Source organism: Bos mutus, chromosome 5, assembly GCF_027580195.1.
Source record: "Bos mutus isolate GX-2022 chromosome 5, NWIPB_WYAK_1.1, whole genome shotgun sequence".
Taxonomy (NCBI): Eukaryota; Metazoa; Chordata; class Mammalia; order Artiodactyla; family Bovidae; genus Bos; species Bos mutus.
Genome location: NC_091621.1, coordinates 99,553,070 through 99,575,289, shown reverse-complemented (window position 1 = coordinate 99,575,289; position 22,220 = coordinate 99,553,070). Strand labels below are relative to the sequence as shown.

General features: G+C 51.9%; 1 protein-coding gene across 2 annotated transcripts; it reads right to left on the bottom strand.

The window, feature by feature from the left end:
• Positions 1-98: 98 nt before the first annotated feature.
• On the bottom strand, positions 99-19,727 carry PVALB (parvalbumin). Of its 2 annotated transcripts, none has more exons than XM_005887459.2 (5): positions 19,652-19,727; positions 16,977-17,044; positions 15,179-15,311; positions 13,797-13,906; positions 99-310 (listed from the first exon to the last, which is right to left on the bottom strand). In XM_005887459.2, the coding sequence occupies exons 2-5, from the start codon at positions 17,035-17,037 to the stop codon at positions 282-284; spliced, it is 333 nt and encodes a 110-aa protein (XP_005887521.1). In that variant the 5' UTR covers positions 17,038-17,044; positions 19,652-19,727; the 3' UTR covers positions 99-281. The 2 variants fall into 2 exon arrangements, with proteins under 2 accessions (XP_005887521.1, XP_070226164.1); XM_070370063.1 differs by lacking the exon at positions 19,652-19,727 and adding an exon at positions 17,450-17,538.
• Between the last annotated feature and the right edge of the window lie 2,493 nt (positions 19,728-22,220).

The following is a 22,220-nucleotide window of genomic DNA, read 5'->3' as shown; positions in this document are numbered from 1 at the left end:
TCCATTTCATCTTTTCTGTCTATATCCTGCCCCACCCCCACCTGGAAAGTCAAAAGAGGATCCACGCCCTACCAGACCTTGCTCCTTCAGCAGCAGAATCTGATTGGTACAGCTTTTATTGTTTCTCTGTCATTTTCCAGAAGATTGGTGTCATGAGAGGGCCACAGGGAATGGGGGAGTAAAAAATAACATAAACAAACAGAAAGGCAGGAGGCAGCGAGAGGGGCTGAGATCGGGTCGTTCAGGGCAGAGAAGAGCCAGATCTGGGCAGTCAGAGCCTCTTAGCTTTCAGCCACCAGAGTGGAAAATTCTGCAAAAGAAAACGACAGAGGTGAGTCAGAGGGGGACCGTGGCCTGGGACACTGGCTGGGACCTGACTGTGGGCAGACACCCCCCTCCAGCTCCACTGCATGGTGTTTTTTCTTGATTCTCAAATATGCTGCAGAAGAGAGAGCTAGAGTGATGGAGGGAGTGAGCATGGGGATGAGTGAATGAAGGAGTAAATGAATGAGGTGAGATGGGAAATGATGCACCCACCATATTTTTTGTGTCATGATGTCATGTCACCCACAAATTATTAGTAATACTAACTACAATGCTAACAGCCATGATAGTTTTCTGAATGTTTATCACATACCAGTCAGTTTTCTAAGTGCTTTATATACAACATCGTATTTAACTGACAAAAATCCCACGATGTGCATTTTATCATTATTCCCATTCTACAGAGAGGAAACAGAGGCTCAGAGTCCAGCAAGGTCTATGAGGTCACACAGCTAGGAAGAAGCACAGCCAGGCTTCACATCTCTTTCTTTTAGCGCTTGGTTTTTAGCTCCTCTTCTGAGCTATTTCTTAGCCCCTTGGTTTAACTCATGAGGGTCTCCAGCAGAATCTTGAGAACACACAAAGCCCCAGGCCCTTGCTACAGAATTTTTGACTCAGAAGGTCTGCGGAGGGATGAGTTATTTTATTTGTCAAAAGGTGATTCTGGTGAACAGCCAAGTTCAGAAACAGCTGTGTGCTCCTCCTCCTCTGGGGGACCGAGCCAGGCCCTGGAGGAGACCGACCATGTGACTTCTGTACACAGCTCAGGGGGGTGAGTGTGTCCTGGTGCTCAGAATGAGCTGGGCTCTGTCTCACATGCATGCATGCTAAGTTGCTCCCGTCATGTTCCACTCTTTACAACCCCTGGACTGTAGCCTGCCAGACTCCTCTGGGATACTCCAGGCAAGAATGTTGGAGTGGGTTGCCATGCCCTCTTCCAGGGGATCTTTCTGACCCAGGATCAAACCTGCATCTTTTATGTCTCCTGCACTGGCAGGTGGGTTCTTAACCACTAGCGCCACCTGGGAAGCCCCTGTCTCACACAGCTCCTCATTTAATCATCACAAACACTAGGGAACCGGGAGTTATTATCCCCATTTTACAGAGAGGCAAACTGAGGACCAGAGAGCAGAAGTGACTTTTCAGTGACTTCAGGTAGTAATTGGCTGAGGATTCAAGCTCTGGGATCCAGACCCCTCCATGTGGGCTTGCCTGCCAGTCCACGGTGGTCACCCCCTTCTCCAGCCGTGTACATTGGCCCTGCTTTGCCTTAATATTAAGGATGTCAGGGAGAGACCAGTGTTGGCACCAGGGGGCAATCAGACATCTTTCTAGTGAATCCAACTCCATTAAAATGAACAAAGGATGGGGCAACCAGGTGAGGGGAGGTGCAGGGGAGTCCAAGATGGTCCCCGCACCATGGGAGTTTCTGGAAGAAGATGCTATCAGGAAGTGCTCTGTGCTGCTGGCCTTTTCTCTGAATCTTAAGCGTGCCGAGGGCATTCACACCCCAGGATCTTTGCCCCTGCCATTCTCGTTGCCTGGTACATTCTCCAGGCTGCCTCACGGCCGGCTCCTTCTCACTCACCTGGTCTCAGCTCAAATACCACCTCTCAAGGGGCCTTCTCTGACCCCTCTGGTACAAGCAGTGACCCACCCCTACTGAGACCCTTTTTGCTATCACCATTTATTTATTAGCTTCACAGCACTCCCACTCTCGGAATACCTCTGAGTCTATTCTTGCTTATTTACTTGCTGTCTGCTTCCTGCATTGGACCCTCTCAGGCTTTGTTTCCTCCGTCCCACCTCTTGGCTCTGCATCTGACACCGAGGGGACCACATGTGTTTGTGAAAAGATGGGAGAGGCACAGAGACTCTGTGTTCCCAGCAAGAAGAGGTGCCTTCTATTTAAGGCATCAACAAAACCCTCAAAGAAAAGGTGGCTTTTGATATAGGCATATAGGCAGATGCAGGATTCCCACAGGAGAAAGCAGAGGGAGAGGTCCAGTCTCAGAGGGCAGGAAGCAACGGTGTGTATTTGGGGAAGACTCAGTAGTCGTGCTGGGCTGGCCTCTTGCATGTAAGATGAGCTCAGCTAGAGAGGCCTGGGCCCCCGAATCTGGCTCTTCCCCTTGTGGGCTGTGTGACCTTAGACAAGGCGCTGAGCCTCCCTGAGCCCCACTAGCATCCTCTGTAAAAGACAGCTCTGCTTCTGACTCAGGGCGGTCAGAAGAGAGGTGCTGATGCACAGGAGGCCTCAGCCCCTTCTGGCAGCTCCTCTACCCTCCCCGCTCCACGTGTTCTCAACTGTGGGGTCCTCATGTGCTGGTCAGTAGGGTTTCTGCTCAGCAGTCAGGTCTTCTGAGACCTTTATTTGGAAGATTTACTTTAGGAGAGTCTTCCCTGTTGTTTTTCTCTCCAAGAAACGAGAGAAGACAGAAGGAGTCGGCCACCCTCTCCAATATGTGTCTCTGAGATGCCATGTCCCCAGCCTGCCAGACACTGCGGGACCCTCAGATAAGGCCCCGTCACCTCTGGAAACGCAGGTGTGATGTGGGGACAGCACAGGTGGGGACTGAGAACTAGATTTCGAGGCTTAGTCCGGCCCTGTTTGCTGGGCGTCCACTCCCCAATCTGGCCCGGGAGTGAAGGGAGAGGGCAGTAACAATTCCTAGTCAGAGACAAACAAAAAACTGAATGTGAAGTGGCTTCACAAAGGCCACAAGAAGTATCTGGGGCTCCCCTGAGGTTCATCCTGTCCTCCCCAGGCTTGGTATGATACATACTGTGAAAACCTCCCAGGGTAATTTCTTCAATGCACATGGTTATGTAAAATGTTATCAGTGGGGATGCTGGGCTATTGTTGGACCTACAAAGTTAGAAGGATTTAAAAAATCACCAAGTGAAGAAACAAAACCACCTAAACAACACATGGAATCATCATGGAAGTGACCTGCCAATGACCCCGCCGGGTGGAGGGCTCCTCATCTTTTCGGGATTTGACCTGGGAGATGGACGCCACCCTTTCCTGTCCCCAGCTAGTCCCTGAGGCCAGGAAAGTCAGGTGGCCTGGAGGTGGGGGACTGGGGATCAAATCCAGGTGAGAGAGGGGAGAGTTCTCCTGCTCGTCCTGAAAACCCTCAGGGTGGCGGGCTAAGGGATCACAGTGAATGTCAGGAATGGAACCCATCATCAAACACTAAAAATTCCTCCCACAGTCCAGGCATCAAAGCGTCCACTTTCTCACCAGGGGCTCCTCTGAACCTACAGCACCCCACTAAGGCAGGTGGTTCTTTTGAAATGGTTTTTTTTTTTTTGGCTGCACAATGAGACCTGTGGGATTTTAGTTCCCTGACCAGGGATTGAACCTGTGCCCCCTGCGCAGGTGTCTTAACCACTGGACCACCAGGGAAGCCCCAAGATATCTTTTACCATTAGTACTTTGATTAATATTGCCCATTTTTATAGAATTTAAAAATTCTTATTTTTATTGCCTCTGTGGGAAGCATTTTTGCATTTACCATCTCATTAAGTTCTCACTTCCTCCATGGGAGAGAGGCTTTTGTCTGCATTTTATAAGGGGGGAAACTGAGGCCGCAGTCCAGTTGCATGACCAAGATCACACAGAGGACATGATTCAAACTTCCCTCTTTACCCTGGAGGTTTCCGACCTACTTTGACCTGGGTCTAGAGTGACACAGGCACCAGCTCAAATATCGCCACCCCATGACTGTCATATTAGCCGTTTTTTATTTACTTCGTGGTACTTATCACTCTCTGAAATGATCTTACTCATGTAATTGCTTATTTCTTTCAGTCTCCCCCTACCACACTGTAAACCCCCAGGGGTCAGGGGGCACTATCTCTCTTGCTCACAGCTCTCAAGCAACAGAACAGACCTGGCCCCCAGCAGATGCCTGTAAACAAATGCCAAATGGGTGAACAGATGGATGAATGGATGGCATGGCTCATGAGTCCTCCTTAGGTGTTCAGCAAGTACTGACTTTCTGCATATAGTTCTCACGACAGCCCCAGGAGGCAAGTGGGATGATTCCCATTTTATAGATGGGAAAGTGGAGGCCTGGAGAGGTCAAGTGTCAAGGTCATGTAGCATAGAAGGGACAGGAGCAGGGATTTGGCTGTGGTCTCAGGAACAGCCCCTACATGAAGGTAGAGAGGCCGCTCCTGAGAAGGCTAGTATCTCACGTCAGATGGAAACATGAAATCTCTCTAGCTTCAACCTGCCATTTGATCTGAAAAACTGGCTGGAGCCCGCATAGTCTGTCCTTGGGCACTGAGTCATTCTCTTCTGGGATAAAGGAGACATGAGTCTGTCCACCATCACCTGCTCATGGGGTAACTGTCAAGAGGGGTAATTGGTCCTTTCCATTTCCTGACCTCCATCCACGCCACCCCTAACCTTCACCCTAGAAATGACACGTTCTTGGCTGCTCCTCAGCAAAGAGGCTGACTATTACCTTCACACCAGATGGCATTTGGGGCAGTCAGTGTGAAGGGGACCAGGGGACACCGACCATGGGACCCTCCAGCAGTAGAATGTCTGACATTCTGGAGCTATGGAGGTGTTTTCGACCTGTGAGGTTTTCAAAAGCCTCTAAAAACAGACCTCTGGGATCCCCCATGAAGCAGTCAGGGTGTCACAATAGTACATGCCCTGGCTTTTTGCAGAAAACACAGGATTCTAATTTTGTCCTCCCAGATCCGGCGGCAGGGCACTTGGGAGACAAATCGAGGGCAGGGGTCACCGCTTCTGTTCCTTTTGTGCCTCTCTCAGGGCAGAGCTCTTAGGAACCAGCCAATTAACTAATAGCCTTCCTACCAAAATGTCTCCTCTAAAACGTCTAGGTCTCTCCTGAGAAAAAAACAAACAAGCAAACCTACAGAGACTCTGTAAAGTCCAGGTCAAGTGATTTGGCAGTAGGAGACTGGCATGGGGGATGGACAGCAGCGGATGGGGGTCTGGTCTTGGTTCTGCCTTTACTCATGTCCCTGGACAGACACCTCACCCTGCCAGGTCTGGGTTTTCTTATTTGTGCAGCCTTGGGTCTAGAAGACACCTTTCCAGCTCCCCTCCAGAGTGTGGAGCACAGGAGCTGGGAGTCAACCCTCAACTCCCATTTCTTGCTTCTGTGACCTGGGACTAGGTACTTCACCTCACTGTGCCTCAGTTTCCTCATCTGTAAAGTGTGGCTCCTTGGGCTGTTCAGAGGAAGCAGCTCTAAAGCCCTTATCACTGGCTTGATCTATAGCTAGCACGCAGCATTTGGTAGCTGTTATTATCAAGATGTTTCTATAGCTCAAGAATTTCCCTGATGGTCCAGTGGTTAAGACTCCAGGTTTCCAATGCAGGGCGTGCTGGTTCGATCCCTGGTTGGGGAACAAAGATCCCACATACCCCGAGGCGAAAAAGAAAAGTATCCTTCTATGGCTTCAGGACTCTGTGGGAGAGGGAGAGGGTGGGATGATTTGGGATAATGGCATTGAAACATGTATAATATCATATATGAAACGAGTCGCCAGTCCAGGTTCGATGCATGATACTGGATGCTTGGGGCTGGTGCACTGGGACGACCCAGAGGGATGGTATGGGGAGGGAGGAGGGAGGAGGGTTCAGGATGGGGAACACATATATATATCTGTGGCGGATTCATTTTGATATATGGCTAAATCAATACAATATTGTAAAGTTAAAATACTTAATAAAAAAAAAACGTAAAAAAAAAAACCACCAAACCCATGAAATGCCTGGCTGCTGCCTGGCAAGGGGGTGTTGTGGGGGTGGGTGACACCACAGATGGCCCCATCACCTTTATTTCTTGCCCCACCCCCCCTCCCCCGCCCCTGCCATTTCCTGTCCTGTCTGGCACCTGCTGACAACCTTCCAACAATCCTGGAAGCTGGGTCTGAATCTTGCTCCATCGCATCCTGCCTGGGCTGGGTGGCCGTAGGTCACTACCTGACCTCTCCGAGCCTCAGTTTTCTCATGTGTACAATGGGTATGATAACGTCTACTTACACAGCTCTTGGGAAATTCCGATGAGAAAATACAGATAGATGCCTGGCATATAGGAGATGGTGTATAAATAAATGTTAGTTCCTTGGATCTCCTCAGCACCACTGGGACAGGTTGGGGCTTTGAAATAACAACCGTAATCACAAAAATCCTGAGACTAAGATAGGAAGATGGAAACAGACAGAAGACACAGGAAGCCCAAAGAGCAAATCACTGATGTGATGCATGTTTCTGACACTGTCTATCCCATCCGAGTTAGGGTCCCATCCCTCATGTGCCTATCCACAGACACTCATTCTCTGCCCCTCAGTTTCTGCATCTGTAAAATGGGGACACTGAGAGTATCTCCTCGTAGGGTGACAGTGAGGACTACACAAGGTACAGTGGTTCTTGGGTGGAGGGACATTCAGAGCCCTTCCTCCCAGAGGGATTCAGGTGCATCCCTACCTTTCGCCAAGGAAACCTCACCTGAGGCCCCTGGGGGCCACCTGGCTGGTGTCCTCATCATCTGATCAGGGAGAGAGGAAAGGTGGGGGGTGAGCAGAGGAGGGAGCAGGCAAAGGGTCAGAGGATGGGCGGGTTCAGTCCTCTCCTTTCCCTTCTGAAACTGAAATTAGCCTAATTAGGTCTGTCCCAGGTCCCTGCGCTGTGGGGGTTGGACAAAATTAGAAGCTATTGACAGGTGAGCGCAGCACCCGCTGATAGCCTGAGGGGAAAGTGAGACGAACTTTGAGTCAGCGCCTGGAAGACGCTTTCCTCCCCTCTGTCGTGAGGAGCAGGATGAAGGCAGGCCTCTGGTTTATCACCTCGCCTCTAAATAGCTCCTGGGCTGGTTTCTTATAAATCGGTATTGCAAACAGGGATCACTTTCCCACCCCAGAGGACGGGGAGGCTGGGTCATTCGAGGTCAAGGCGGAAGGCAGTGAAGAGTCGGTGAACAGTAATGGGGGTGCCCTCTGAGCCAGGCACCACCCTAGGAGCCGTCCCACTTCATCCTTACCAGCCTTCTTATCCCCATTTTACTTACAGGGAAACTGAGGCCGAGCGCCACTCAGCCAGGAAGATTATAACTTAGGCCTGGCTCATGGTAGGATGCGTCTCTTTCTCAGAGGTTGGAAATGAAAGGCCCTGAGTGCTGAATTAAGCTGTAACCTCCAGGGCCAGAAGAAGGGACATCTTTCTTTCTCCCCTCACTGCTGTTCCTTTTGGCAGGAGGGCGGTTATATAAGAAGTGCTGCCTGCCCTCCCTTGGCTAAATCTTATCTAGTGCAGCATAAGGCTGGGAGTTAGGGAGAGTCCACACGGGAATAAAAGCAAGCATCTTGCTAAGCACAGAAACCATTTATAACTCAAATGTCCCAGCTCAGCCTGTTGGAGGGAGTGGCAGAGTCAGGACACCCAGGTTCCATTCGGCCAAGGGCTTGCTGTGTGACTTTGACACTTCACATCTGCGGGGCCTGTTTTCACATCTCTCACTGGGGATCACAGACTCCGTCCCCTAGACTGTATTGAGCCCGGATGAGGAGGCAATGAAATAGGACAAAACACTGCACGCCTCGGGGCTCTGCCATCAAGGCTGCGGATTGGCCCTGGTGTGCACCTCCTGCCTGCCTTGGAAATCAAACCCCATAGGGGCTGGAGGGCTGGAATTACAGGGAGGCGGCAGGATTCTCCTTTTGTCCTTCTCACTGTCTTCCCGTCTTAGACTTGGTTTCATTTCCTTTGAGGGTGGGTATTCCACTATTTGCAAAGGATTTTGAGGTAGCTTATAAGAGATGCAGGTTTGATCCCTGGGTTGGGAAGATCCTCCAGAGGACGGAATGCTGACCCACTCCAGTATTCTTGCCTGGAGAATCCCAGGGACACAGGAGCCTGGTGGGCTACAGTCCATAGGGTCACATAGAGTCGGACACGACTGAAGCGACTTAGCACTCACGAGAAAAAGCACGTGAAACAAGAGGAAAAGAATCATTTCCAGAGTACTCACTTAACTCTCGCAACGGTTTTTGAAAGTGGTTATTTTTATCCCCACTTTGGGATGAGGACATGGATGCTCAGAGAGGGGAGAAGGTTTGACTATTCACACTGCCGATAACTCGCACTCTACAGGTTGTGTTTTTTGCCTGACTTCAGGAGTTCCAGCCTGAGGGCTTACTCCTTCCCTCTCGCCTCCCACATTAAATAGGCTGCTGCTGCTGCTAAGTTGCTTCAGTCGTGTCCGACTCTGTGCGACCCCAGAGATGGCAGCCTACCCTGGGATTCTCCAGGCAAGAACACTGGAGTGGGTTGCCATTTCCTTCTCCAATGCATGAGAGTGAAAGGTAAAAGTGAAGTCGCTCAGTCGTGTCCGACTCTTCGCGATCCCATGGACTACAGCCCACCAGGCTCTTCCATCCATGGGATTTTCCAGGCAAGAGTACTGGAGTGGGGTGCCATTGCCTTCTCCCATTAAATAGGCTACTTAAGGATAAAAGAGAACAGATTTTTGCCAGAAGGAAGCAGAAAAGGCAAATGCCTTCAGGCACATGGAACCAACTGCAAGGGTCAGGCAATCGTTGTGACTAAATTTCTCAGCCATGGAAGCAAAAAGCAAACCATGGGCTCTTGAGTTGGACCAGGCCTGAGGCATAGGAAATGGGATCTGCCACTGGGATCAGGTTTCAGGAAACTAACAAGGATTGCTGTGTGTGGGTGTGTGTACATGGGGCGTGCAGTTCCTGTTTACAGTGTGGGGTGGGGGAGTGCTGGTGAGAGTGTGGAGGCTTGCAGCAGGTCCCCAGTCCTGAGTAGCTGAGTGATCGTGGGTAAGCCACCCACTTCCCTGGGCCTTGGTTTGTACTCCCTTCCCTTCCCTGTCTGTACAGTGAGAGCATGTCTTGGGATGCTGTTGTGAGGCCTGAGGAAGTGCCCACGAATGGTGCCTACTCTTCTCATCAGCCTGCCCGTCCATGTGGGCAGGGATTGGGTACAGAGAACCCAGACTGTGGACACATGCAGGGTGGCAGAGGGTTCTGCTGGGATCTCTGAGTCTCAGTTTTGACTCTGCTCTTGAGTGAGCCTGGGCATGCTCCTTAACTGCTGAGTGCCTCAGTTTCCTCATCGGTAAACCAAAGAGTGATGGCATCTACTTTCTAGGATGATCATAAGACAGTGGTACTCAGAGTGTGGTCCCCGGACCATAAACACCACGTGGGAACTCAGTAGAAATGCAAACGCTTGGGCTCTACCCTGGACCTAAGGAAGCAGAAACCCTGAGGACAGGGCCCAGCCATCTGTGTTGTGGGCTGGGTGCTGCTGGAGACCCACAGTGGGGGAGGACAAGTACTTGAGAAGGAACCTGACACTTCGTAGTCTTGCCTATTACTGATGCCTGGGTTTGGGGGCACCTTCCATCTTCTGGTCAGCTTCTTCTTCCTTTCCTACTTTAACTCTCCCCTTTACCAGCTCTGCAACAGGCTTTCAAAGGTGGCTGTGGAGAATCAATTGACCACATCTATAAAAGTCTTAGAGCTTCCAGGAAGTAAGGAAGCTTCCTTTACTTTCCCATCTCTTTCCCTGAGAGACAGGAAAGCAAAGGGTTATAATTAGAACTTTGTCTTTCTACCCACTCTTATCAGTCTGGGATACTTAAGGACCTGGTAAATATCACTCATCTGCAGAAGGGCAAGCAGCTAGAGATGGAGGCAGTACCCCTGGTTCTGGAAACCCCAGGCACCTGCTACATGCAAGCCCACAGCCAAAAACGGGTCTCCACCCTTAGCCTGAGGACAGCTCCCTATACACCACACTTCCTCGTCATTGTATCCCCAGGCTGGACACATATTCATTCATTCACTCGTTCATTGAACTTTTCTTTTACCCCTACTATGTGCTCTGTTCTAGGTGTTGGGGTCAGAGTTGAACCAAACAAAGTTCCTGCTTTTGTGGAGCTGACATCCATCCCAGAGGAAGAGAGAAGCAATAAGTCAATAAATAAAGTCATCTATGGTAGATGCCTTTTGACTTGGAATGAATGAATGGATAAAGCAGGCAGCCCAGAACACTTGCTTTGGATCCAGACAGACCCGAACTCAGATCTTGACCTTGTCTCTTCCTAGGCAAACCCTTAGCCTCTCTGAGTCTCAGTGTCCTCATCTGTAAAATGGGTATAGGAGTAGTATCCTCAAAAGAAGCTGGGGAGATGAAATGAGTAAAATGCTAAGCACAGTGTGTGGCGCAAGGGGGCACATTGGAGTTAGATGTCACTGCTGTTCCTACTCCAGGTCACACAGCTGAGCTAGCTGGCAACCTGGCCCTCTGTCTAGGGGTGTATGCACTGGGGCACCTGGGGAGTCCCAGGGATTGAAGAGACCCCAGGATTGGCCAGTCATCTGACTGCTAATGTTAAGAGCAGGCACCTAAGGGTCAGGGACAAGTTCCATAAATTGTCCCAAGTCCCACCGGGAGCTGAAGGCATCCTCCAGTTGGTGGACAGGGCTTAGATTCTTTGGCCTTGAGAGGGAGTAGGCAGCAAAGCAGAGAGCCTAAAATAGAAAATTCTGGGCCCACGGAGGGCTCTTTCTTCCATCCCGCTGCTTACTGGGCTCCATCACACCCATCCTTCCTGTCGCCCTCCAGAAACAGTATGGTGCACGGGGGCAGAAGCGGGGATGCGTGTCTTCATCCTCTCATCTCCAGAGTACCAGATGTGGCCCCCCACCTCAGGGTGACCTGTTCTTGTTGCCCATTTCATCTCTCGCCCCTCTCTTCTGTTCTGCCCTGACTCCCACACTTGCACCAGGTTGGCTGAGCCTGGACTGTGCTGGCAGACAGACCCAGGTTTGGCCCCAGTGTCACCTTGGGCCCTGGAGCTGCTCTTCCTGCATCTGCATCTGTGTCCTCTGTCATCCCGAGGTCACGTGAGGTGACGTGTGTGCAGAGTCCAGCTTCGGACAGGACACACATCGTTCACCCTGGTAATCATCCTCTCTTGCCTCCCACCCTCAGCAAATCAGCTTCTAGTCCCTTTCTAAACATGCCCTAAACCTCCCAGCCTTAGTGCCTTTGCTGACTGATACCCAGCCCTCGCCTCGACCTCCCTCCACTTGCCCCTTGGCCTGTGGCAGACCTGCCCATGGTCTCTAGTCTGCACCAGTGCCCGCTGTCTCCCTCTTGCAGAGCTCGTATGCACCTCCCGGCCTCTGCCTGGTATTTACCCTGTGTTTGTGTCTGTATCATAGAGCTGTGAGCCTTGCACAGATAGAATAGCAATAGTATGACAGCCGCTGTTTACTGAGCACTTACAGTGCTCTGCACTCTGCACTGCCATAGAATCCTCACAAAATCCCAGTGAGTTATGTGGTGTCATGTCAGGAAATCAGGGCTCAGAGGTGCCCAGCCAGGAAGTTATGGGTCTAATTCCTCTTTGCCTCCTCCACTGCCTGGTACTGTAGATATTTGCTACTTAGTAAATATCTTTTTGGTTTGATTGAAGAGTTGAATTAGGGCTTTAAGATCTGAGTTGGGCAGGGAAGGAGGGAGGGAGAAAAAGAGGGAGGCCAGGATCTGGCCTGGTTTTTCTTCATTGTGTAGGTTGCTTGTGGGCAGCCAGCCATGAAGACCCTGCCTAGGGCTTCTGAGCTGTAGCATATTGGCTGCAAATAAAAATGGGAAGGAGGTCCAAAGGCCTGGCTTGGGGTCATGACAGGAACCAGGTTCTGGGTGGAACTGTCTGATAAGTGACCCGGTGAGGATGGGGGTGTGGGGAGATGTGCCATTCACTGCAATCACCTGAACCAGCCACCCATTTCCCTCTAGGCACCCTCTGCTCTGGTTCTTTTAAAACCACCTCCCTCTTTCCCAGACCCAGGAAGGGCAGCTGCCAACGGGAGGCCAGGCGACTCATTGCTTCTGACCTTGTTAGAGTTGCTCCATTCTCATTTCTGGCATAAAACTTTAATAAACTATGTCCATGTTCAGAATCCTTGTACCTTTCCGAAGGCAATTTTGTGTCTCCAGCCACTTAATTTTTACAATGAGCCCAGGCAGGTCTTAGGATAAAACTGTGCACTCCGTTTGTCAGATGCAGGAACCTAGGTGTGGAGAGCTGATGGTCAAGGTCACAACTGGTGAAGAGCAGAGAGCAAGGAGAGCATAGGGGGCTGGATTTCATACTCAAGCAACAAATGTGTATTAAGTGTGGGCTGGGTGTGGGCTAGACACTGAGTATAAAAGGATGAATGTAACCTAGCTGCTATTAAAAAAATTAAACAGGCATGAATATAGCACTTCTCTGTGCCACTGTTCTGTACACATCACTCATTAACACAGGTAATCCTCTGACAATCCAATGAGATAGGAAGCATCATTATACTTAGTTCAGAGATGAGAAAACTGAGGCCTAAGAAGTTACTTGAATTGCCCCAAATCACAGTGAGAAAGTGGCTGGGCTGGGATTTGAACCCAGACAGCACGGGCCCAGAGCCTAAGCATTTAATACAGTTTCCTTTTAAACTGGCCGAAGGGACCATCATTAGGACTGGCACAGATGTGGTGTAGCATGTTGGAAAGAGCTGCGTGGTTCTGAATCCTCACTCCCCACTTATGTCCTACCTCCCCGAGCCGGTCAAGCACCTTCAACCTCAGTTTGCCCATTTGCAAAATGGAGATGATTCTTAAGGATGTTGTGATGCTACAAAAGATAAAGATGCTGGGATGTGAATGCTGGATAGATCTGAATGGAGAAGGGTGTGGGATGGTCGACCACCAACCCCTTGCCTGTCCTGAAAGCAAAGCTCGAAAAGCAAGGTCAGGCTGGATGTTTCTTTTCCTAATTCCCAGCTGATCTCTGGCTGGTTGTTTTTTTTTTTTTTTTCCCCTCTGGCTCTCCTACAGTGCTGGAATGGTATACCTGAGTGAAGCCAAAACAGGTTTTGAAATTTGAAGTTACGGGATACCCAAGACAAGATGCTGAGGAGAGGAGAGAAAGAATTTCCATCCTTGGAATCTGAGAATGTGAGAGCCAGTAGGGTCCTTGGGGATCAGTTGGCCTCATCTCCTTGGGTTACAGATGGGAGGCTGAGGCCCAGAGTAGGAGAGAGACTGCCCAAGGTCACAGAGCCCATTTGGGCAGAGCTGCGACCAGAACCCAAGCAGAAGTGCAGACAAAGTTCAGAAAATATCCCCAATTCTCCTGGATTCCTTACACAGCAGAGAGAGAGAGAGATAGAGAAAGAAAGGATCTATTCCTTGGGGGTTGTTCAAATCTAGAAAAAATAGCAATTTTTTCTTTGCCTGGCTTACACGACAGAGCTCTTAGACCTCACGGATTGCCATTTTTCTTCGTATCTTGGGGACTGCGGGACTCCCCCCTCCCCTTCTCATGATGGAGGGACATAGCTCTGAGTTTTGGCATCCAAACATCCCAGACCCACGATGTGCCCAGGTCACGGGTACTCACCATCAGCCCCAATCTTGCCATCTCCATCTTTGTCTCCAGCAGCCAGCAGCGTCTTGGTTTCTTTAACAGACAAGTCTCTGGCATCTGGGGAGAAGCCTTTCAGAATGAATCTGGAGGAGGAAAGGGAGAAAAGGGGGAGGGAATCAAGTGAGGGTCACCTTGTGGATGGTGGGCTGACGTCTGCACAGGGGAAGCAGGAGGCTCGAAGAGGAGGATGAGCAGGGAACATGCATGCCATTGTGCTGGGCCAGGTAGCCCCACCATGGCCAAGCTTCACGGATGGGTGTGCAGAGGACAGGCTGTCCTCAGCAAAGGGTTGCCCTCACTTCTGCTAGGGCACCTGAATTTGTTTATTTATTCAGTCAACAAAACAAATACCAGGGTATCTTCTCTGTGCCAGGGCCATGCTAGAAATGGGGGCATAGAGTTGGTCTTTGGAAGCCAAGTTGAAAAACAGGGAGGAAGTCAAGTATTCCAAGAGATGCCACACAGTGTGATGGAAGCAATGGTGGGAAGTGGAAGGCAGTTGCTTGAATGGTGCATCCATCCCACTGAAGGGGAGGGAAGAGTCAGGGGAGGCTTCCTGGAGAAAGTGACGCCTAGAGGATAAACAGAAGTCAGACTTTGCATGTGTATGCGCGTGCGCATACACACTGGGCATGGGAAGGTAGAGGCGCAGGATCTAGACAAAGGGTACCCTTGTGAGATGGTTTAGGGGAGAGACAGGATGGATGGGGAAGTCTCTACTTGAAAGGCCCCTCTCCACACCCTCCCCCTTCTCTTCCTGACAAAATTCAAGGCAGTCTTGGCCAGAGAGTTACATAAAGCACAGCTGGATTGGCAGACGTGGGCCAGGTGGCCGAGGGGGTTATGGTGGGAGGATTTTTGCTGATGTCATTTTTTTGCCTTTTCCTAGTCATAACCTTCTCTGCCTTGCTCCCAGGACTCTTGACCCCTCAAAGCTGGTTGTGCACCCCATGACATGCCCAGAAACTGTTCTAACCATCATGGTACAGAAGGGCAAGGGTCTGTGGGATGGCGGAAAGTGGCTTTTAGAGGAATGAAAATCAATGAAATACTCAAGGGAGCGCTCTCTGTCTTGGCTATGGTGTTAGGCAATGAGAAAAAGTGCCTCTCAGTTTGTATTAAATTATTAAGTAGCATCATTCCATTAGCAATATTAAGTGGCTATAATTTAACCTAGTTAGTTGCACTTTCTGCAGAGGATTTTATTCTTCCAGAAGCAACAGCAGATGGTTCTTTTCTGTGACGGATGCAGAGAGCAGGGCAGACAGAAAGGAACCTGGAAGCAAGTGTCCCAACCCCCACCCTGCTCCCTCCCCCAGAGCCACAGAAGATAGTCCCTGCAGGCCTCAGTTTACCCCAGCTCCTCCTCCTCGATGAAGCCGCTCTTGTCTTTATCCAGGATATGGAATACCTTCTTCACGTCTTCCGGGCTCTTTTTCTTTAGGCCAACCATCTGGAAGAACTTTTTGTGGTCGAAGGAGTCGACAGCTGTTGGGAGATGGAGAGGAGGGTGTTAAAATGAGGACAGAGAAGGGTCCTGGGAAAAGGTGGGAGAATGGGGATGTCACAGCTGGGCCAGTCCTGGGGGATGGAGGAGATACACCTCCGTGGCAGGGCTGAGGGAGTCCAGGCCAGGCAAGGGGGTTTGGACCAAGGTTGCACAGCCATGGGTGGCAGAGGGAGGATTGCACCCAGATCTCCCTGGCTCCCCAACTCCCTCCACCTTCGACTATACCCTTCGCTAAGGGTAGGGGTAGCATTTGAAGGCAGAGAAGTTTCCATGAAGCCTTTTGGGTGGTGGCTGAGTGGGGGTGGGCACGGGAATTGAAGGAAGAGTGAATATGATGTGTGTCTGTTGTTGGGGAGGAGGGTCGACCTTTTTCTTGGCCATGGATTGTGTGGCCAGAAAATCAACACGGAGAGGACAAGTTTCTCTCAAGGTCACCTAGTAGGAGGAGTGGGGGGAGGACACAGAAGTCCTGGCTTTGCTGCAGAAAGCCATTCCGGTGGGAGTGGGGGTGGGTGCTGGAAGTCTCCCCAAGAATTCCCAGTTAGGTTTCCTCTCAGAGGGACAAGATGGGTCAAGGAGAAGTGGGTGGGCTATCGCAGGGCTCTGGGAGGGAGGCTTCATGCCCAGGGGATGGAGTGCCAAGCAGAAAGGAAGGGAGCCCCCCTTCAATATTCTGTACCCTGAGCTCTTTTTTAAGGACAATCTGGGAGAGTAAACGACCTTAGACCAAGTAACATGTGTGTCGGGGGTGGTGGGGTGGTGTAGGGGCAATCCCATGGAAAGTCAAGGTATCCTCCCTGGCTGGAGGGGAGGAAAGTTGCTCTGTCCACCTCAGACACCAGATGGAGGGGGATGGGGACAGCACCTGGAGGTGACCCCCGTGCTCATCCCCCTTCTGCCCTGCGAAGTGACCTTGGGCAAGTTTCTAACCCTCTGCCTCCCTCAGTTTCCCCATCTCGGGGACAGGAGGGAGGAGGAACTTAAGCAGCTAAGCGTTCAAGTCCAGGGCAGCTCAGAGACATGAGACTGTCCGTTCCCCTCTCTCGGTGCCTGAGGAGGCTGGAAGTTGCAAGCGCGGAGGATGCTCTGCGCGCAGCGCTGAGCAGAGCAGAGCTCCAGCTTGGGGAAGGTCATCTCGCTCCCTCGCAGATCCGTTGAGCGGGGTGGGCCCTGAGCCCCGGAGAAGGGGCTTGGACATTCAGGAAACCAGCAAGCAGTAGCTAGGCGAAAAGAGCCCTCTCCGGAAAGGGGTCGCGGGGAGAGAAGCATGCGCACCTATGGCCCCTCCAAGTGCCTTGAAAAGCCCCGAGCGCTCACAAGGACCCAGAGGTCCCGCTTTCCACCCCGGTCTTCGCCCTTGGTCCGGGACCTGAGTCCTCGCAGCGCGGTTACCCAGCCTTCGGCGCCCCAGAGTTTCGGTTGTCAGGCCAGGCGCCCGGCCTCCTAGCTCGCTGTCTGCGCCAGGTCCTGGCGGGGCCAAGTTTGGGTAGTGCCGTGGACCCTCTTCCACGCTCCGCTAGCGCCCGGCGGAAGCGTGAGCATAGAAGCGCCGGGATGACTGGCCAGCCGCGGGACCCACGGGGGTGCAGGGGCCAGGGAGATGGATGAGGGGACAGGGATGCGGAGGGGAGCGCGCTGCTCACCGGTAAAGGCCCCCACTGCCTTCTTGATGTCCTCAGCGTGGAGCAAGTCTGTCATCGACATCCTGCAACTGTTTGAGCGGGCAGAGCAAGTGCGAAAAGATTAAAAAGTGCTTTTCTCATCATTTCTGCTCATATGACCTGCGCTGCAGTGCCGCGCGCCGGGCGCACGCCCGCCGGCCTGGCGCAGAGCCAGGGGGCGCGGGGCTCGGCGCGCAGCCACAGCGGCTCAGTCCAGCTGAGCCGCCGATCTGTGCTGACCGGGCTAGCCGGGCGGGCGCACGGTCCCGCCGCCGCTCCCGCCCCGCCCTGCCGGGGGTCCTTGGGACTCCAGGGGCTGCAGCCAGGGCTCCAGGGGAAGGGGCAAACCCTGGAATTTAAAGGGCGCCCGCGTTCCCAGTTGGAGGGTTTTCCTGCCGTCAAGGGCAAGCAGGAAGCGCCGGCCTGGTGCGACGCAGGGTCTGGGATCCGCGCACCTCCGAGGATGTCCGGCCTCTTCGGGGAGTATACTGGACCGACAGGGGCAGGTCTACATCCTCGTGGGCCCCTTGGCCCTACTCCCATTCTCTCTCCACTCCTACCTCTGCCTCCGCTGTCTGTCCTGGATGCAAATTTATGCTGCAAAATCTAAGCTCTGAGGTCTGGAAACCTGACCCACCGGGAGGTGGTGGCAGGGATAGGCCGGTGCTGCTAGGGCCCTCTGCGGGTGCCCCATCCCACATCTGGTCGGGAACTCGGAATACAGAAACCGATTTTATTTTTTTCATAGTCTGACTTTTCAAAGAACCCTTCTTGGATCCCCACTAACTACTTGCTTTCCAGGTCTCCTGAGCCAAAGTATCATGCGGGTCTGGACTCCTCCTGCCCCTATAAACCGTATGGGGGAGGGGAGGGTGGCAGAAGGTACTTGCCCTCTGCACTTTCAAGGCTCATGCTTGGGGAGCTGGTGCCACCCTCAGACCACACTTCCGAGACACAGGTTTTATGGCCCCAACTTCATCTCTGGGAAACATGACACTACCTGATCTTTATGCAGCCAGAGACTGGTTGCTGTCTTTCCCAGGGTTCCCCGAGGGTTCAGGCTGCAACCAGCTGTCTCTAAAGTGTGCAGAGCACTGGACAAGGAGTCAAGAGTCCTGGGTTCAAGATCTGGGGTTGCAGTAAGTCCTTATGTCACCTTGGGTTGTGACCTTTGCCATCCCTGGGCCTCAGTCTCCCTCCACTTTGTTGATGGTATGTGGGTGGTCCTTTGTGGTGGATTCTCAACACTCTGACTTCAGGTGTGGGCAGGTGGGCGGGGCTGAGACAGTGTGCCTTGGTGGAGGAGCTAGGGAGAGCTATGGAGAAGGCAATGGTACCCCACTCCAGTACTCTTGCCTGGCAAATCCCATGGATGGAGGAGCCTGGTAGGCTGCAGTCCATGGGGTCGCTAAGAGTCAGACACGACTGAGCGACTTCACTTTCACTTTTCATTTTCCTGCATTGGAGAAGGAAATGGCGACCCACTCCAGTGTTCTTGCCTGGAGAATCTCAGGGACGGGGGAGCCTGGTGGGCTGCCATCTGTGGGGTTGCACAGAGTCGGACACGACTGAAGCGACTTAGCAACTGAAGCGACTTAGCAGCAGCAGCAGCAGCAGCCCGGCTACCCTGTAGCTCAGGTTCCCTGGCACTCACTGTTGACACTATCTCCTTCAGCTTGGTGTTGGACGGCTGCCCTTCCTGGGAACCTTAGGATGCTGCTGGCTCCAGTGGGCCCCCTTCTCTGTGAGTCAGCTCCTTCAGGGGACAGCCCGCCAGCTGGTCTCCAAGGCACTGATGCTGCAGCTCCTGTCCTGATCTCTCACCGTATGAAGCCATCCGTGGACCCCTCAGCTGCCCCTGTTGCTTCTGCTCTGACTGGCCTTTTAACTTAGAGATGCTGGGCTTCTGTGTTGTCATCTCAAGCCCCAGGCTCAGCTCACTTCAGGGGCCTTGTTGGCAAATCTGCTTCCCCAGCTGAGGGATTCTTATGCTATACTAGTGGGGAAACTGAGGCCAGAGAGAGTCAGCGAGTGGCATAAAAACACACAGCAAGGCAGTGGCTCAGAGGGATCCACCCCTGGCTCTACTAACGTCAAGTCCAGAGATCCACTGCATGGGGCTCTGCCAGCGCCCAGGACCATACCAATCAGGTCCCACATGTCTCAGCCTCAGATCGGCTTCCGAGGAGTCCCCGAACACTGACCCCTGTGGCAGAGGCTGGACTTCAACAGCCCCATCCTTCCCTCCCTGCTTCTTCCAACTCTCCCTGCTGCAGAAGCTTCCCATTAACTAGACACCATAGTCCACCCAGCCAGAGCATCAGATGATGTCTTTAGGTCAGCCCATCAGCCCTCCATACCCCTTCCTCCTGTGTCCTCTGCCCAGGCAAGGGCCACCTCACCTGAGTCCATAGATGTCTGACTCCACCCATCTTGTTCTGTAAGGTGGGCTTAGCCAGTGGGAGGAATTTGCCTCAGGTCACACCACGAGTTAGGATGGAAACCCCAGGAATTGTACTCTCAACCGTGAACTTCATGGCTGTCTGCCTCAGCCTGTGTCACCAGCCTAGCCTGTGTCTCTGGCAGGGAAGGGGACATTTGGCCGTCCCGCCTCTCCTCCCCTCCATCCTCGTCCAGCCCCGGTGGCTGCCACTCACCTCAGGTGTGGGGTGGAGGGCTGGAACCTGGACCGAAAGGTTGGCTGGTGGGAGATCCCGTCAGGAAGTGAGCCTGGGGGAGGATGGCCACCTATATAGGCTTCCGCTCTGGCTATTTTGGGAGGTGGCGCTCCCCTCTGTTCCCAGCCCCCTCCCCTTCCGGTGTCAGGTACTTCCCAACCACGGTGCTGGGTGTCTGTATCACATTCACCCTCCCTGGGCCCCTCGAGCCAGGCCTATTAATAACCCCTAGTCCCTGCCTCCCTCCAGCACCCAAAACTGAGGCTCAAGCAGGGCTCTCCTCTTCCATTAAGTCTTCCATGAACACTCTAGATGCCAGTAACATCGCCAGGCTCCAAAATCCCACAAGGAAAGGAAGGCAGCACTCGAGCAGAGGGATGGAATAGGAACTGTCTTCCATGCATGGGGCTGGTTAGATTCCTATTTTTACTCAGTCTTCTCCCTCCAGCCTTGCAGTACAGGCCTGTCTCCCTCTTGCTCTTGCATGAGTGAGGCAAACAGACAGGCTAGGGGTTCTGCGATTGACTACTCAAAGCTGTGGACTGGAGCAGGGAGTGGACCCAGCATTTTCATAAGATGACCTAGTGCCTCCTAGAAACACATGCTCTGCATGTTCTCTGACAAATTCCTTCCTCTCTTTGCATCTCAGTCTCTGTCTGTAAAATGAGTTCAATTAGAGGCAAACTTGGCTCTAGAGATGGGCCAGATGAAGAACCCCCTGAAATTGTATTCCCAAAATCACATGCAAGTGCTCTTTTGTGAAGCAAGGGCCCACAGCTTTCAGGAGATTCACTAAGACATCTCTGGGGTGGTCTGTCTTGGATTGGAGATGACCATCCAAGGGGTGTGCTTTGAAAAGCATGAATGAATGTAACACATATTTACTGAGTGTCTAGTATGAACACCATGAAAGCTTCCTTTTCTCATCCCCAGCCTTAAAAAGAATTTCCAGGATGCTGACATTGTCAACAGGACATTCCAGTTCCTGATGGTGGTGTTAGGAGGCCCAGTCTCCATGCGAGGTAGATTGGAGGGAAGCTGTACTGGTCCTTCGTTGACCATCAGTTGACTCCATGGATGGAAGGAGCAGAGGGTGAACTGGATGGGGAAGCTGGTTCTGGAGCCTGAATGTGTTGTGCTAAGGGTCTGGACTAGGGTGATGGTAATGGTATCAAGGAGGGATGTAGACATAGGATAGCATCTCTGAGGAGACTCTTGCAGGCTTGAGGGCTATGAGGAACAAGTTGGACAAGTCCTAGCTGACTCTCAGTTTTCAAGCTGGGGTTCACTAGAGATTGGCAGTGCTGCTTTTGAAGGCGGTAAGCCTGGGGAGGAAGTGGTACCAAGCTGAGGAGATGATAGTTGGAGATGAGCTCAGAGATCCTCCATAGTGACCTCCTACAACCTGCTCACATTGTAGGTGAAGAAACCAAGGCCAAGATGACAGACCCAAATCATGTAGAGAGTAGTGAATGAACCAGGACTTTGTGCTGGGTTTGGGATGCTTGGAGGACATTCTGGTGGAATGTGCCCAGGAGCTCTGAACTTTGGAGAGGGCTGACTGGACATAGAGCTGTGGTGGTCATTGGGGAGGTCAAGGAGTTGAAGTCACAGGCATGGCTGAGCCCTGGGGCAGTGCGTTGGGGGATGCAGCATCTTGAGGACCAGCCATGGAGAAAGATCCCCGGCTGGGGTCTGGGAAAGTAATCACACTCGTTTGCTGAGTATTATACCAGGTATAGTGTACACTGCATCATGGTTTCATCCTCATAACTCTCCCTATAAGGTAGGTATTGCCTTCAGGATTTTGCTAATGAGGGAACAAGGCTCAGCAAGGTTAGGTGACTTGCCTAAGGTTACAGAGTGCCAGGGTCCAGCCCCGGTTGGATCCAGGGATTCCCTCAGGATGATGGCGTTGGCGATTAAGGGATAGCAAAGGCTGAGAGATTTATTAGATGCTCAATAATAACTGGTTTACACGGGAAATCAATAAAGTTCGTGACACCAAACTTGCTCTGACCACGGAAGCCGCAGGCACCCTCTCGAATAGCGGAAGGTGCCCCACCTTAGGTACCTTCTCAAGTGCTTCTTAGAAGCCCAGGCAAATAAGTGGTTGCAGAGGACCCCCGCACTCCAAATTATTTTGGCATGAAGGAAGAACAGAAGAGAAAAGGAAGAAAAGGAAACAAGAAAGAACGACACAGGGAGACCAAGCTTCGGTGAGCAAGGCCCATAGCTTTATTTTCTACAGGGGCTTTTATACCATAAGTTGCACATAGAGGATAATAGGGGGTGTGAAATCATGCAAAGTCAGCAGTCTTTGATCCTTATCGAAACCAGGGTTTCTTTTCTGCAAACTTATCGTGTACAAATGGTTTAGGTGGTTTACATCATCTTCTGGCCAGAAGGCTATTAACATTTTATGACTCTGACAAAGGTTTGTCAACCATAAGACTTATTTTCTCTAAGAGTAATTATTTTAAAGTTTGGCACCATCCTCCAAAGGTGTTGGATAAAGTTGCATTCCTATAGGGCAGAGGTGCAATGG

Coding starts and splice junctions, on each gene's coding strand:
- PVALB (XM_005887459.2), bottom strand. CDS start 17,037: ATGTCGATGACAGACTTGCTCCACGCTGAGGACATCAAGAAGGCAGTG. Junction 15,312..16,976: donor GGCAGTGGGGGCCTTTACCG/GTGAGCAGCGCG, acceptor ATCTCCCAACAG/CTGTCGACTCCTTCGACCAC. Junction 311..13,796: donor TGGCAAGATTGGGGCTGATG/GTGAGTACCCGT, acceptor TTTCTTTTGCAG/AATTTTCCACTCTGGTGGCT.